Below are 16,911 nucleotides of genomic sequence, written 5' to 3'. Positions count from 1 at the left end.
TTATTTATGACGACGTGAGAGTGGATGTGCTGAATTATCACTTTTAACAAAGTCAGCTGAAGAGCTCGCTCTGCTCTGTGTCGGGAAGGAGTCAGAAGGACAGAGCAGAATAAAAAAAGGGAGGGGAATAGGTGATCAAGGAGATGGAGAGAGGCAAAGGAGCATGGGTAGTTTTTACTGTATATATAAACACACACAGGAAGGGAGAGGGAGGGAGAGAGAGAGAGAGAGAGTCATCTGGGCAGAAACAGAGTTGTGGACCGAGTTGATGTCATTGGTGTGAGGTCAGCGAGCGAGGCGGCTGGAAATCAATCATTTCTCAGAACAACGGGCGGCGCTTGTTTCTGAACAGAGTAGTGATGAGGACAGGCCACAGTCACACCACTGGCAGGTTGTAGAGTTTAGCCTCAGAAGAGCTCGAATACAGTTGATATTGTATCATTCATGATGACACACGGAGAGACAGAGTGGGATGAAAATGAGCCCGTCAGGGAATGAGGAAATGGTGAGATTAAAAAGAAGAGAAAGAGTGACTATATACTTTCCTCATTCTCAGTCATTTCTATCTGGTTCATCAGTGTGGTTTTCTTTTCCTTCCTTTGGTGTAAAAGTGCAGTGTGACATATGTGCACCGAAAAGATTATAAAGGGACGCGCAGGCAGGCAGGTGCACGACTGAGTGGTCAGGGACATCCAGGCTATTTATCCAACACTCCTCAGTGTTGTATATACTGACTGACTGACTGACTGGGGTCGGAAATAACAACGTCTTTCAACAGTGGACCAGAGCAGAACAGAAGCAGGTGAGGTCTGACTGACAAAGGCAAGCGATAAATGAAACGTAAGTGGTTGGCTTTGAAAATGATTAGGTATTTTTTTAAGTTTAGTAAGTCGAATTAATAGAGACGAGACTGTTGAGTCCTAGTTGGGATCAAAACGCCTTTTTCAGAGACACAACGGAAAAAGTTATTATTAAAAAATAACAAGGGCTACACCCTGTTTAGCTTCACTAGGTTCAGAGTCATTCAACTGTCAACTCACTTACTGATATACTTAGAGCAGTTGTTGTTGTTGTTGTTGTTGTGTTAATTTTCATGCCATGACCTAGAAAAGCCATTATAGAGCTTGAACTTTACCACTTTAACTCTGAGAGCTAGTTGTGAATGTCTCTGCTGCGGGGGCCTGTGTGTTTACACCTGGTATTAACATCTGATCTGGAGAATGACGTTGAAAAACAAGACTGTAAATATGGTCGGGGTGAATTGGTGGACTTTGTTATTAGTTAAGGGTGGGCAATGCATCGGACAGGTTTTATCGATTTATTATATCACTGTTTGTGAGGGAACATGTGCTACGTTCTCCTCCCACCTGACGCTCTCACCAGACTTGCTTAAACTTGCAGGAAGGGCCGGAGCTGGGTGATCTTTCAGCTTGCTGGGTGTGTTTTTTCTTTCTTAAGAATGTGGTCACACCGAAGAGGTTGCATTTACACCTGGCTGAGATCTGAGCTATAATGTCAAGGTGTCATTTTTTTTTACTTGTTGTGATATTGCTCTGGAGCTCAATGTCCTGATGTGATGGGCGTTTTGTTTTTTGTTTTTTGTTTTTTTCAGTTTGTGTAGCAGCTGGCAGCTGCTAGTAAGTACATATCCTGTGCACTTGCATGTTTCAGCATCTTTTCTACGTCTTGTATTCAGCTTCACACAATGGTGTAGCTACAGTAGAGCTGAGAGGAAGTCGGTGTTGGTAGCTTATGTAATGATCATGCAAACCTTTTTGTAGGAAAGTAAAATTCTGGTGTTGCTTGTTACAAATGCCCCCCTCTCTGTGTCTAGTGCATCTAACTTTTGCTCACAACTGCTCTCCTCTAGCCTAACGTCCTTGTTTAAAAGTATTTTAATAGCTCCTGCGTCATTGGTAAAGTTAGTTTTTAGTATTTTCAGAGCCTTATTAGAAAACGCTCACCCTGATTCTGCCCCAGCTGGTTTATCACAATGCAAATGCTGAGTCTGCTGTATTCACTTAGGCGTTCAAGGCCTCTGCTGAGACAGAAACCACTTGTGCATGTTCATGTGTGACAAGGGCAAAATCAGACAGGATTTGCATACGGTTTGCAAAGCCGAATCTACCGCTGAGGCCAGTCGCTGGCCAAGTCAGTCGATGAGTCAGTCACTTGGCCAATCAGCCGTCCACTCAGGAAAAGTCAGACTTCTTGGTCGCTCTGGAAATGGTGAACGTTAAAGCCAACGGTTTATGCCTATCTACCTTTTATATCCACTATACTTTATTACATTACTAGCAATTACACTGCTTTACTACAGTAGAGCATCAGCATTATTGGATGGCTGCTACCCACTTATTACTCATACTAAAACATTGTGTCGGCATATGTAGCATGGACATTATACAAAGGAGTGCTTGAACAGGTTTCGGGACCTTGCGCTCAAATCCATATGGTGAATGTGAATGGGAATCTGATTCTTGTGTTGGTCCTGTAAATGAATGAAGGCTCGCTATTGTACAGTATTACTGCATACATTGGTGATGACAGGAGTCTCCATAGCAGTTTGCAGTGAGATTATATACTGTATTTCGTCATTTTGAGTAGTTAACAACCACATGTAAAAAGAAGAATAAGGACAGGAGAGGGGAAAAAAGGCAGAGAGAAGAAAGGATGATAAAAGAGGCTGCAGCAGAGGGGGACTGAAACCCAGGGAGAGTGAAGGAGGAGAGCGGGAGGCAGCGACAGATGGCAGGCAGTAGATTATTGGCTCTCCCTTGCTGTTTTCTGCCCTTGTGAGAGCGCTGACCAGGTCACATTCACAAAAAAACGGCAAGCTCACACTCTCATTCTGTTTTTCTTGCCTTCTCATTTTTCATCGCTCTCTGTCTCATTTATATTCTCTTTAGCACCACTTTTATCAGTAGGCAAAGACATCACATCACCAGTTTAGCTTCCTTAAAAAGCCACTCTTCACTCTGTAATTCTCATACTCCCCTCAGGTCCGACCTGGGCTCTTATCCTCATACATTTTCTCTTAAGACATCAAAGCTGTCCCTCGGCCAAAATCCACGATCACTTCCTGTCAACCGAGGTTGTGTGAGGAAATGCTTGTGTCTGTGGGTTACTGGGCAGGAAGTGTTGAGTAGAAAGATTGGAATTTTTCTCCTCCTTTTCCTCCTCCGATTTCATCATGTGACTGACTGATGGGAGAGATAATCATGGAGGAAGCAGGTGTTCGGCGCGCCTGATGAAATGAATATAAAAGCTGCCGAAATGACGTGATGTGTCTAATTCGGTGTGGGTGTGTGCGTTTTTCTACCTTCTAGAAAATTGAAGATAAAATCAATATTGTATTCAGTGTGACTTCACTTTATACACTGCCCGTCCAAAAAAAAAAAATCACCACTTGGATTCAACTAAGCTAAACAACCATGATGTTCATCTGTTTCAGAAGGGTCAAATTATTGGCATCAAGCAAATAAAACATCTAAGGAGATTGTTGAGACTATTAAAATTGGGTTAAGAACTGTCCAACACATTATTAAAACTGGAAGGAGAGTGGGGAACCATCATCTAAGGAAGAAATGTGCTCTAATGTGACCACAGAGTTCATACCTTAACCCCAATGAGAATCTTTGAAAAATTAAAGCAACTCTGGAGGGGAATAAATGTTATAACGTTGCAGAAGCTTATTGAAACGATGCCACAGCAAATGCATGCCGTAATCAAAGCTAAAGACGGTCCGACGAAATATAAGTGTGTGACTTTTTTTTTTGGACAGGCAGTCTATCTATAAAGCCAAAACTCCCGTTCCCTTTGTGCCTGTGACTTTCTCTCTACCTGTCCATACTGCGACCTCATTAAACACAAGTTCACACCGTTCATCCCACACAGCAAACACTGTTTTAGATCCAAACAAAGCAGTTTTGTGATGGCTCCATTCACACAGACAGAGCTGTGCTGTGCAGCCGCAAACAGGACCTATAAATATGTTGGCAAACCCAGCATGATACAAGCCACTGGTCTTTTGTCAACAAGGTGCCCATATATGGGCCATTTAGTCTGCGGACATGTAGTTCAGTACATTTCCCATGTAGTGGCCGGCTACCACCAACACCCTGCCGTTGTAAGAAATATTAAATGAAATGTAATTACAGAAAGTGTGTTTTAATAAAAAATCTAAAAATGTGTGAAGGATAATAATTAATCAGTGCTCTGTCATCTGGCCACAGCTGCTTTACCTTTACTGTAGTAAACTGATAACACTGATTAAAAAGGACACATGGAAACTTTCACACTTGCTCTCATAGTAAAACCTAAAGACTCTAACCCTGTAGGAGAAGTGGGCCTTCGACTGCATTAAAGTGGTTTGTGCCTCAGTAGCTCTGTTTATGCACTTGTGCATGACTCAACAAGAACAGGTTCAAAGCGTGGCGTAACAAATTTTGAAAAAGGCATGGCCATGGGTGACAGAGAGGTATGTTGGAAATCACTGAGACTGAACAGCTGTCATTTGGTCAGTCCAGAAAGATCTCAACAAGTATTGGATTAAAGTTTTGCACAGGCATTAAAGCTCCTCAAAGGATAAAAAAAAGGACTTTGGTGTCATTATCAAGAGCAAATATGAATTTTACTTGTTTTGTAAACACGCTAAACTAGAATGGTGAGCAGGTGAACATTCACATTGTCATTGTGAGCATGTTGGCTTGCTGACGTTAACAAATACTGTTGTGCCGAAGCTTCACAGAGCTGCTGCTAGTCTGGTTGTGGACTCATGGTTGTAGATGAATGATGTAGTAGATCACTCAGAGTCCCTCATGTGTCCATAGTGAACTCTTGCAGCATCTGCAGACAAAACCTGGGCAGCTGCACGAGGAACCGATGTCTGCTTAATGCCACAACATTAATCTGATGCAGCCTGTGCCAGATGTTACTCGAGCCAAATCTGAACCAACAGAGCGCTGAACACAGGGTTTATATATTCCTCTGTGGATAAACACTAAATGTCTCCTTATGAAAGTTTTTTTCAGCCTCGTCTGTGTGTGTACTATGTGTTGCGCTGATCTGTCGTCCCCTACAGAGTCAGTCTGGATCGCACTGGAACAAGTCCTAGTGGTTTAAAAGGTTTGGGACGCAGCCAGACGGCTCCTCACTGAAGAGAACAGGAGGAGCGCTGTTTGACTCTGCTGACGGACCAGAATCTCTCCCCCAGCCTCTCTTTCTGTTTCTCTCCCCCCCCCCCCCCCCCACCCCACCAACTCTCAGTGACAGCGCTGTCCTGTCTTGGCTGCAGTATTGACTGATGACTGGGCTGTGACTGTGTGTTTTGCAGATGGCTGCGAGCAGTAGCTGAGGACACCGCCGGGAGTTCCCCATCCCCATCGCCTCGTCTCTCTCTCCGCCACCTGCAAATATGAATGGTAAGACCACTGCAGTTTGTGAGTGGGTGGGTGTGTGTGTGTGTGTGTGTGTGTGTGTGTGAAGGGAGGGCAGCAATCCAGAAGTGTGCGTCTGTGAGGGGGAGAGAGGGCTGTGTGTGTTTTGGCTCAGCAGATCTGCTGGGGCACACACAGTGCTAGGTGTAGTAGTAACTCCCAGCTAGATGCCTGTGTTTGGCTGCATGTGCATCTGTCTGCATAATACACACTGTTTCGCTAATTTGTCTCTGCTGGCCTTCGGTGAAACTGCGTAATTTGAGTATAACACATTCAGTGCAGTTGTGCTCTGTGGTCATTTTAAAGTTATTATGACACCAGCTTTGATTATATTGCCATTTACAGGACTAAAGCTACTACAGGAACTGTTTATTTCCATGATGAAGTGAACTGTCCATTCAGTCTGCGTGTTGATGGGACTGTTGAGTAAACACTGATGTATGGTCGGCCTTGGCGGGGTAAATAGTAGTGAATGGGTGAGCTTGTTCTGCCCTACTGTCTGAACAAAGCGATCCAGCGCCACTGGCAACACAGCTTTATTATCAATTTGTCAATATCAGTGCATTCCCATCTCGTAACTGCAGCCGAGGCTTCTGGGTTGTCTCTCGCTTCATCTCATCTGTTTGTGTGTCTTCCTGTGTTGTGTTGTGTTTGTTTGCAAGTCATAAAACTGGAATCATGCAAAATGTATGTTGGCTTGTCTTGCTCAGATTTAGGTGCTGTTTGTTTGTGCACAAGTCACACTTACATGATTTATGTAAACATTAGCTGATGATTCATCTGAACTTCTTTTTCTCTCCAGGTGGTTTGAGTCTGTGGGCGATTAGTCCGGAGGAGAGGGACAAGCATGATCAGAAGTTTGAAACCCTCTCCCCATCGATGGGCTACGTCTCAGGTACACACGCAAACAGTCAGAGGCTGTTGATACATCTTGATCACACTGATTGCATGCAGGAGACATTACATAAGTCAGACTTTTACCCGTTGTTTAAACTAATAAACCAAAACTGTTTAAACCAGTTTATGCCACAAACCACACAGAGACACACATTTAAAAATACAGTTCAAGTTTCTATGAAATATACACAAATGTTCATGCTCAAAGGCTCATGTTTTTCAGTCATGCATGCAGGAGAACAATTCCCTCACAGCTTTTTGTCACTCTCTGTCTCTTTTCTGTAGGGGAGCAGGCGAGGAAGTTTTTCCTCCAATCAGGGCTGCCTGCTTCAGTTTTGGCTGAGATATGGTGAGAGACACATTCGCACAAGAGTGGTGGGTTCTCTTGGAGTATTCACTGAAATCTGTCCCTGAATATCTTAACACTCTTTCTTCTCGCTCTGTTTTTTTTGTTCCCCTCTGTCTCTCAGGTCTCTGGCTGATCTGAATAAAGATGGGAAGATGGACAGGTTGGAGTTTTCCATCGCGATGAAGCTCATAAAGCTAAAACTCCAGGGTACGCCGCTTCCCTCAGCACTGCCAATCATCATGAAGCAGCCTCCAGTGCCTGTTCCCAGCCTCAGCCAACCCACCTATGGTACAGTATTACATATATGTGGATGCCGGATGGTTAAAGGAATAGTTCAACATTTTGGCAAATCCCTATAGTTTTAGCAGTAGGTTTGTTACCTTTAATTGTCGGTGCAAGCTGTTTTTAGAACGGCGGAGCAGAGCAGCGAGCTGCTCAGAGCTACGCTACGGAGGCCAATGGGATTTCTTGGTTTCCCTCATCAAACTCATGAAATACACAATCCAACAACTCCGAAACGCTCTTGTGGACAAGTTGTGACCTGCACATTCACCACGCTATGAGATAATAACGGAACGTTACGAGACGGAGTTGTTTTCAAGGTAAATTCATGCCGTTGATGCGCTTTCCCATCGGGGCAGTTTTTCGGCAAAACAACTTTGTCTCGTAACGTTCCCTTATTATCTCATAGCGTGGTGAATGTACAGGTCACAATTTGTCCACGAGAGCGTTTTGGAGTTGCTGGATTGTGTATTTGATCCGCCGTTCTAAAAATAGCTTGCAGCGACAATTAAAGGTAACAAACCTACTCCTAAAACTATAGGGATTATGGCAATGGGCCAATTTGCCAAAATGTTGAACTATCCCTTTAAGAACCTAATTCTTGACCTTAACTTTATACAATGTGAAAATGTGTTTTATTTTTTTATATTTATATATATTCAACGGGTGTACTGTGTGTGTGATTTCCTAGGTATTAGTGCTGTGCCCATGATGCCCGTAGGAAACCTTTCCATGTTAACCCCCATGTCCATGGCAACCCCGGGACTCTCATCTATGACACCAATGTCAGGCCTCACCCCCTTGGTTCCTACGGCAACAGGTCTAAGCCCTCTAATAGCCTCCAACCCCGCCAGGCCCCTGATGCCCACTATGGGAAACACAACACTGCCAAACGGCACCATGGGACTTCTGCAGCCAATCCCAGCTGGAGCGATGGGCACTGGTACATGCGATTCTCATTTTTATTTCTCTGTCTGTCCCCCCCCCCCCCTCTCTCTCTCTCTCTTTTCTTTTCCTGTTGTGTATGTGTCACTGCTCTGACAGAGAAGTCTCCAGTATGATTACATACATGATTATCGCTTGCTCTGTGCTTATATTCTGTTTCCGGTGACATTAAAACCTTTTTGAGGTGGAATACCCTGAGAATAAATGATTGCAGCAGAGTGCTGATGATGAAATATTTCAGCAGTTTTGAGGGGGAAACGGGAGAAATAAATCCGAGTCCAGTTTTGCACAGTCAGGTCTCTCTGTCTCATTTCCATATAAATAGCTTCCCTGACCTTGACAAGGTTACAACAGTGAGTGCATGATAGTATACTGTATTACTGAGCCACTGCAGGACTCTTCTCCCCCCTTCTGATGGCTTAAACGAAGTATACACTTTGAGAGGATAAGACATTATAGCCGTCATCGGGTGTTAAAATAAAATGTCTTAAACTGTTGCCCACGATTATGTAAATGGTAATTTGTATGTTCTTTGTTTTTAGGCCTACCTCTATCTGCATCCACCTACTCCTCTCACCTAGGACTGTCCTCCTCTTCAGCTGGTTTAACTAAAGCCTCATCACTGTTGGACCTGGGATCCAGCAGGTAAAACACACACACACACACACACATTCATAGAAAATTGGAAGATCTGTGCACTTCCCCCTCTTGCTCCTTCAGCACCGGGCTTATCTTGTCAGTCAAACACACAAATCTGCCCATGAAGTTTGTTACATATTTCTATTTTTGTTTTGTCTGTTTGCTTTTAGCTCTGCTTCCTCATCCCCGTCTGTGATGTCGCCCATGGTTGCTGGTCCCAGCGACTGGGCCGTGCCACATGCCTCCAGACTAAAATACAGACAGCAGTTCAACAGCCTGGACAAACAGATGATTGGATACCTCACTGGTATGATCGCTGTGTGAATGCGTGTGTTTATACAGTGTGTACAGGTCAGACAAAACCAAAATATGTGAAGAATGTAGGCGTGGATGCTCATGAACAACGGTCGCTGATGATTTCATAAGTCGTCTTTCAGTGTTTATCTGGTCTTAGTTAATTCTAAGGAAGTGGAGACACAGGAGGGAGAGTTACTCAACACGCACATATATTTACACGCTAACAATCACTCACTCGTTGACGCCAGACTTGCAGATGGCTTGGTACCTTACATGCAGTATAATATGTATTAAATAAATGCACAACACTGTCCCATTTCTATTTCATTTAAATTCCACAAATACCATATTAGTACTTTACACACACACCTGCAACCTCATCCCTCCACCATACACACACATCAGCGCCGTGCAGTTGTTCTGACATTGTCATTTTTGTTACCAGGTCAACAGGTGAGAGCTGCCATGGCAACCACAATGCTGACTCAGACACAGCTGGCCACCATCTGGTGAGTGTTTGTGTGATGAAAACAGCTGACGCAGAGTTGTAATTACACTGTGTAGACCCTGGCTACCGAGCTGAAGAAAATTTTCTCACTTGCACATAATTCTTCTGCACTTATTGTTAATATTCTCCGCGTAAAATAATGAAAAAACAACTTTAACCTCCTTTTTTTTCAAACCCTCTGCAGGACTCTAGCAGATGTGGACAAGGATGGCAAGCTGAAAGCAGAGGAGTTTATTCTGGCAATGCATCTGGTGGACATGGCGAAGATCGGACAACCACTGCCGCTAACACTCCCATCTGAGCTGGTGCCACCCTCACAGAGGTATGTGCACTTCATATGGCTCACCTGAGCAAAAAAGTGTTTTGAAATAGTAATTAAAACATAGACGTAAGTACACTAAACATGTAACAAGTACAGTACTACGTTAATATAAGTGTTTAGTGAAACGTTTAAGTGTGTTGTTTCTGGTTGTTGCAGGAGTGGATTAAATGGATCCAGCTCTTCTCTCTATGCAGCGCTGACTGATGATTTGGACATTGAACCTCCACAGAAAACCAAGAGCAACCGTCAGTACAAACACTTCCACACTTGCAAAGAGAGTTTAGCCTGCTATCCAGTTTTCTGTGTTACCAAGAGCTAATATAACACAATCAACAAGTTGGCTGTCAAACTCTGCATTCCTCACCATTAACCTACACTTACTGTTGCGATGCACACAGTCAAAGAACAGCCCAGTAGTGTAGAGTAATATTTTATTGTCGGATTTGTACACACTATCATCATAATCACGGTCATGAAGCAAGTTGTGGCACTCGTATTTAAAGTTTGTATGTTATGTTATATGCTGTTTTAAAATATTGGGTTCACAGCTAAATGTGTTATTTTTTAAAAATCTCCTAAATATCAGTTACCTATGAAACAGGAGAGTTTGGTCGATGTGTTAGTTTCTCTGTAACCCCTATTTTAATTTCCAAATATATTTCAACCATATAATCTCAAATCATTATTTGTGTGTTTTTGTAAAACAAGATACTGGAGTGCACATACAAAACCAAAAGAGAAAAGTATCAATTACTCATTGATTTTATTTTCCCTGTCTATATTCAGTGTCGTTTGAGGATAAATTCAAAGCCAACCTGGTGCGAGGAAACGCGGAACTGGAGAAAAGACGCCTGGCGCTGCAGGAGGCCGAGAGGAGGGAGCAGGAGCGGCGTGCTCAAAAGGCGAGAGAGGAGCGAGAGAGGAGAGAGAGAGAGGCTCGGGAAACTGAGGAGCTGAGGAGGAAAGAGGAGGAGAGGAGGCTGGAGCGACAGAGGGAGCTCGAGAGGCAGAGAGAAGAAGAGCGACAGAGAGAAATAGAGAGAAAAGAGGTGAGCGAGCAACAAGCAGCTCTCTGAACTGTAGATACTATATCTGTGTTTATAGTTGAAATATTTTGTTCTCACTTGTGTGAATATATATATATTTACTTCAGGCTGCACAGCGGGAGCTTGAGCGCCAGAGGAAGGAGGAGTTGGAGAGGAGGAGGCGAGGAGAACTCCAGATCAAGAGGGAGCAAGAGCAGGATGATATAATCACACTGAAAGCCAAGAAGAGGAGTCTGGAGATGGAGCTGGAGGCTGTGGTGAGTGGTGGAGTTCATTTCAGCTCAACATGTAAGACACTCATTCATTATGTCCATGTGTCTTTCAGCCATTGTTAAAGGGATAGTTCAACATTTTGGCAAATTGGCCCATTCCCATAATCCCTATAGTCATAGCAGTAGGTCCGTTACCTTTAATTGTCGGTGCAAGCTGTCTTTAGAACGGCGGAGCAGAGCCGTGAGCTGCTCAGAGCTACGCTACGGAGGCTAATGAGATTTCTTGGTTTCCCTCATCAAACTCATCAAATACACAATCCAACAACTCCAAAACGCTCTCATGGACAAGTTGTGACCTGCACATTCACCATGCTATGAGATAATAACGGAACGTTACGAGACGGAGTTGTTTTTGCAAATGCAGAGACTGCAAAAACTGCCCCCGACGGAAACACACATCAGCGGTTTTGCATGAATTTACCTCTAAAACAACTCTTGTCTCGTAACGTTCTGTTATTATTTCATAGCGTGGTGAATGTGCTTTGTCCATGAGAGCGTTTTGGAGTTGTTGGATTGTGTATTTAATGAATTTGATGAGAGAAGCCAAGAAATCCCATGAGCCTCCGTAGCGTAGCTCTGAGCAGCTCGCGGCTCTGCTCCGCCGTTCTAATAATAGCTAAGCTTGCACCGACAATTAAAGGTAACAAACCTACTGCTAAAACTATAGGGACAATGGCAATGGGCCAATTTGCCAAAATGTTGAACTATCCCTTTAAGTTTCTTCCATCTGTGTCTGTCTCTACTTCAGGGTAACAAGCACCGTCAGATCTCAGACCGGCTGCGTGACATTCAGAATAAGAAGAAGCTTCAGAAGACGGAGCTGGATCTGATTAATCAAAGGAAAGAGACACGCCAGCAAGACATTAACAACTTGCACAAACAGCTAGAGGTGTGTGTGTGTGTTTGTGTTTGTGTTTGTGTGTGTGGCCTCTTTTCTTTTTCTAAGGTGTTAGCGTGGTTTCCTTTCTCATGAGAAAGGAACCAAGACAGTTATTGATTGCTACCGTTTTGTGTCATCTGTGATTTATCTTGTTTGATCTTTGCTTTCTTGAGAAAGTCTTGCAGTTGTGTTTTCCTGAACGTTTTCCCCCCAGTGACGCATTTCTTGTTGCTTTTGATGTGCTTCCTCTCGGTCAGGAGTTCCAGAGGAAGTTGTCCCAGTTGACTCCGGAGCAGAAGAGGCTGACGGAGAAACTCAAAAGCATGAGTCTGAACAACCTGCCCGGTTAGTACTGATGGATGAACACGATGAGAAGCTTAAAAATAGATGTTAAATGGGCAAGTGGGGCTGTAAAGTAAAACAGATTATACTGCTCTTTAATATAATGCAAATGTGGAAATACTTAATTGTAGAAAGCAAAAGCATGAAAATATCCATAACCTGTGCCTGGGAAGTAAATCTACTACTATTTTTTATTTTACTATTAGGATTCTGGCTTGTTAACCTCTTTTCCCTCTGTGTGTAGTGTCGTCCGTGGTCACCCTGAAGGGAGGGGTGTCAGAGAAAAAGGGATCATGTATGAAACTGCGAGATCAGCTGGAAGCTCTGGAGAAAGAGACTGCTGCCAAACTGGCTGAGATGGACCGCTATAACAACGACATGAAGGTAGGAACAAGTCACAGCAGGCTTGGTGTTGTTAAAGTGACTTCTAGTTACTAAAGTAAAGTAATAACTTCCAAGTCCAACAATGTCTCACACAGATAATTGTCATTGAGCCTGTTTTAACCACGGTCAGATCCCAGAATGTCTTAAATCTTTACATCTGAACTAAATGGCTGAAGATCAGATGGAGCGCTTTGTCTTCATTCTGGTTTGAGAGGTTTTAACATTTCTACTGCTGTGTATATATAAACACTTAGAAATTCTACAAGTAAATAAAATGCAGTAGAAATACCATGAAGAGAAATCGCACGGAGAATAGATATTTGCACCAAAGTACAATATCAATCCTAGAGATACACGACAGTCTTTTAATAACCCATATTCCTCCATTAGTCCTCCAAATAGAGAGTAATACAGTTCCACCTTTGTTCAAAGGTGTCCATTTTCAGTTGTAGACTTACTATCTGCTATTTTATTTGAATATATCAATGTATTGTGAGTATACAATGATGTCCACACCAGTTTACTGCTCACCTCTGAATAAACTATTGACTCTCCATTGATGAGTGAATGAGAGAGTGATTTTGGACACAGGCAGTGAAACAGTTTGAACAACAGCAGCTCTCTCTACCTGGCACACCTTGATCTATTTCTGCCAACACAATATTATCTTGCTTTGACAAGTCAAATTGTCACAGAGGAAGCCCTTCAGTCTCACTGGCCAACATTTGTTTAATTTTCATCTACCCAGCATTAAAATGAATAATAAGAAAACTTAATTTTAACTTGAAACTTGCAGACACCACAGTGTAGTGTGTCACACTGGGAGCTGCCTGGGAAACTTCTAGTATCTTCCACCGGTGGCTAATGAGCTACTCCTCCATACCAGTGTTGTTTTGACTAGTTGTCAGAAAGGCTGTGTCAGTATTTGTAATGGAGGTGAATTATTAGTCTTTTACGTTTTTTTCAGCCTAATCATCAACTCTCCCTTATATTAAGTCGTCATACTATGTGGAGCCTTAATGCAGCGCATGCTCTAGTTTTCCCTGTTATTTTCCAAACAAACTAAAAACTAACTTTGTGTGTGTGCACATGTTACGTACTAATTACTGCTGCTTGGCCCTTTTTTCTTCCCCTCCTCCTCCTCCTCCAACCATTCTTCTCCATCAAACTCCTCTTTCTTGCTGTCTGACCCCGATTGCATCCCTTTCTTATCTTTATCCTCTGTTCCTCTCTTCTACTTTGGAAAACTTCTGCTCTCTCCTTTACTGGATCCCATTCCCATTCCCGTTTTCCTGCTCACCTCCCCTCATGTCCCCTCTTCTCCTCAACTTTACAGTATGTGGGTGCTGACGACTCTATGCTTCAGGCTGTCTTCTGTCTGCTGGCCTGCCTTCGTAACCTCTTCTACCTACTAAAGGTTTCCACTCCTTCTCAGTGATCTGGTCTAATCTGTTTTGGTTTTTTTATTGTTTGTTGTTCTGCTTGTGTTCCTCGATCTGTTGTAGCTTCTCAAGTTCATTCTTACACTCTGAATTATCCTTTTTTTTCCTCTCTTTCTCATATCCTCCGTTAAGATTTTGCTAAATATTCAACCACCTTTGTGCTCACTGCGTGTTTGTGCATGCTGTGTGTGTGTGTGTGTGTGTGTGTGTATGTACAGGTCTTTGTAATGGTCTAGTCAACTTAAAGGGGAACTATGCAAGTCTGGTCGTTTTTCCGCTCTTTTGGTTACGCTCCTCTCGTTTATGTGCATTTGTTTACAACAAAGCCAGCGAAAAATCAATACATGGAGCGATAATGTTATATAACATATACGATGTTACGACGTGTGTGTTTGTGTAGTCTTAACTGTCATAAACAAAAGATTGGCGGTCAGGGAGCGCGTTTGTGTCGCGGTGTGCAGAGACGAGAGCTGGGACACCAGGGCGGCGACCGAGTAACTAGGCAGAAAGCCTCCATCCTCACTCGTAACAAGTTTAGTTTAGTTTATTTATTTATTTTATGCATTTATCGAGCATAAAAACAAAAAAAATAAAACGACAATACTGTAACTCTTGATTGAAAGGGGGCAGAAAGAAGCAAACTTATATTGTCTGCCCCTTGTTACAAAGAATTCATTCACAAATTAGATAATATACATCCAAGCAAAGAAGAAATGGAAGTAGAAGAAGAAAAACATCAACAAACAACAACGTCTACAACAAAAAGTGGCATAAAATAAGTTGAAGTCACAAGTCATGTAGTTAACTATCACAATTACTCCGGAGCTTTTTAATTAAAATTAAATTGTAGTTTAGTTCCTCTTTAATCATAAATTCGGCTGCATATTATATTTCCACCAGTAAACGTGTGTTATGTTCGTTTGCATCAGGAACTGAGAGAGAGCCAGATGAAGCAGCAAGCAGCGTTGGAGAAACTACGGAACCTCAAAGAGGACAAACGGCGTGAACTGATTCGAAGGAAGGAGCAGGAGGAGGAGAGAAAGAGGAGGGAAGAGGAGCATAAACGCCAGGAGGAGGAGAGAAAGAGGAGGGAAGACGAGCATAAACGACAGGAGGAGGAGAGGAGGCGGAAGGAGGAGGAGGAAGCTCAGAGGTATTTTTACTTTTCCACTGGTTTATTAGTAGATTTTATAGTAAACATCATGATATTTAATATATTTGATGTTTTGCCTCCCACTCTCAGGCGCATCAAGCTGGAGAAGGAGCGTCAGTGGCAGGAGAAGCTCAGAAGAGATGAGGAGGAGCGTCAGAGGAAGCTTCAGGAGGAGCGAGAGGCCAAACAGAGGGAGGAGGAAGAAAGAGAGAGACTGGCTCTCATCCAGGCTGCTAAGGAGGAGGCCGAACGAGAGCTCAGAGCGAAGGAGGAGGCCGAACGGAAGAGAAGAGAGGAGGAGAGGAAGAAAAGAGAGGCGGAGGAGGAGCGCCAGAGGCAGGCAGAGAGACGAAGGCAGGAGGAGGAGAGGAGGAAGCTGGAAGAGGAGAGGAGGCAGCTAGAGGAAGAGAAGAGGAAACTGGAGGAGGAGCGGAGGAAAGAGGAGAGAAGAAAGCAGGAGGAGGAGCGCAGGAGGGAGAAGGAAGAAGAGGAGTGGAGGAGAAAGAGAGCGGCCGAGGCTGCCATCCGAGATGCAGAGGAGAGGAGAAAGCAGGAGGAGGAGGAGAGGAGAAAGAGGGACGAAGAGAGGAGAAGGCTTCAGCAGCAGCAGCAGCAGCAGCAGCAGCAGCAGCAAGACGAGGAGAGGAGGAAGCGTGAGGAGGAAAGAAAGAGGGCCGAGGAGGAGAAGAAGAGAAAGGAGGAGGCAGAGGAGAGGAGGAAAGCTGAGGAGGAGAGAAAGAGGAAGGAGGAGGCATCTCGTCCACAGCAGCAGCAGCCGCCGAGTGTCGCAAAGAAGGTGGACGTTCAGGCGCTGCTGAGAGGACTGGAGGAGAGGAAGGGTGAGACACACACACACACACACACACACACACACACACACACACACACACACCTCCTCCTTCTGCCCTCAGTGTTTATTAAAAAAAAAAACACTTTTTATGGTCGAATCACATGTAATTTTCTGCAGGTGGACAACCCAAGACCAGACAACACAGGAAGTCGGCCGCTCTCACGTCCTTCAAGGCGCTCTACCCGTTCACCGCACGAAACAACGAGGAGCTCAGCTTCAACGCGGAAGATGTCATCGAGGTAAGAATGAAAATTATGTCTCAAAAGCGGCTTTGTGTTTGTTTGTGTGTATGAATGTGGGTTGGTGAGGCGCTATGGTTGCTATAGGTTACCTGCACACCTGGGGACATGGGTGGGGATTAGTCACACATACTGTAGGTTCAGCTATTAGTGAGGATCAGGGGAAGCCACAGTTTTGTGTCACAAGCTTAGGGTAGTATTTTTGTCTGTTTGTGCGAGCTTGTTTTAAAGGGATAGTTCAACATTTTGGCAAATTGGCCCATTACCATAATCCCTATAGTCTTAGCGGTAGCTTCGTTACCTTTAATTGTCGGTGCAAGCTATTTTTAGAACGGCGGAGCAGAGCCGCTAGCTGCTCAGAGCTACGCTTCAGAGGCTAATGGGGTTTCTTGGTTTCCCTCATCAAACTCATCAAATACACAATCCAACAACTCCAAAACGCTCTGTTGGACAAGTTGTGACCTGCACATTCACCACGCTATGAGATAATAACGGAACGATACGAGACGGAATTGTTTTAGAGGTAAATTCATGCAAAACCGCTGATGTGTGTTCCCGTCGGGAAACTGCCACCGACGGGAACACACATCAGCGATTTTGCATGAATTTACATGATGAGTTTGATG

The 16,911-nt window shown here is 43.8% G+C and overlaps 1 protein-coding gene across 3 annotated transcripts in view; it reads left to right on the top strand.

Annotated features, from left to right (window-relative positions):
• The window catches only part of itsn2b (intersectin 2b), a 34,006-nt gene that overhangs the window by 1,938 nt on the left and 15,157 nt on the right, over positions 1-16,911 (top strand). For 2 of the 3 annotated variants that reach the window (XM_085763905.1, XM_085763897.1), the window contains exons 2-19: positions 5,336-5,423; positions 6,241-6,333; positions 6,621-6,684; positions 6,806-6,972; positions 7,658-7,909; positions 8,454-8,556; positions 8,721-8,857; positions 9,293-9,356; positions 9,540-9,677; positions 9,834-9,922; positions 10,464-10,726; positions 10,831-10,980; positions 11,744-11,884; positions 12,133-12,220; positions 12,462-12,601; positions 14,973-15,196; positions 15,287-16,035; positions 16,164-16,285. In XM_085763905.1, coding sequence (XP_085620031.1) covers positions 5,417-5,423; positions 6,241-6,333; positions 6,621-6,684; positions 6,806-6,972; positions 7,658-7,909; positions 8,454-8,556; positions 8,721-8,857; positions 9,293-9,356; positions 9,540-9,677; positions 9,834-9,922; positions 10,464-10,726; positions 10,831-10,980; positions 11,744-11,884; positions 12,133-12,220; positions 12,462-12,601; positions 14,973-15,196; positions 15,287-16,035; positions 16,164-16,285 — 2,991 coding nt within the window. In that variant the 5' untranslated portion in view covers positions 5,336-5,416. Of the gene's footprint in view, positions 1-5,335; positions 5,424-6,240; positions 6,334-6,620; positions 6,685-6,805; positions 6,973-7,657; positions 7,910-8,453; positions 8,557-8,720; positions 8,858-9,292; positions 9,357-9,539; positions 9,678-9,833; positions 9,923-10,463; positions 10,727-10,830; positions 10,981-11,743; positions 11,885-12,132; positions 12,221-12,461; positions 12,602-13,937; positions 14,019-14,972; positions 15,197-15,286; positions 16,036-16,163; positions 16,286-16,911 lie in introns of all 3 variants that reach the window. The other variant, XM_085763914.1, reaches the window with a different exon arrangement.

Source organism: Trachurus japonicus, chromosome 3, assembly GCF_045865225.1.
Source record: "Trachurus japonicus isolate A0001 chromosome 3, Traja_1.0".
Classification (NCBI taxonomy): Eukaryota; Metazoa; Chordata; class Actinopteri; order Carangiformes; family Carangidae; genus Trachurus; species Trachurus japonicus.
This window is presented reverse-complemented; position numbering and strand designations above follow the sequence as displayed.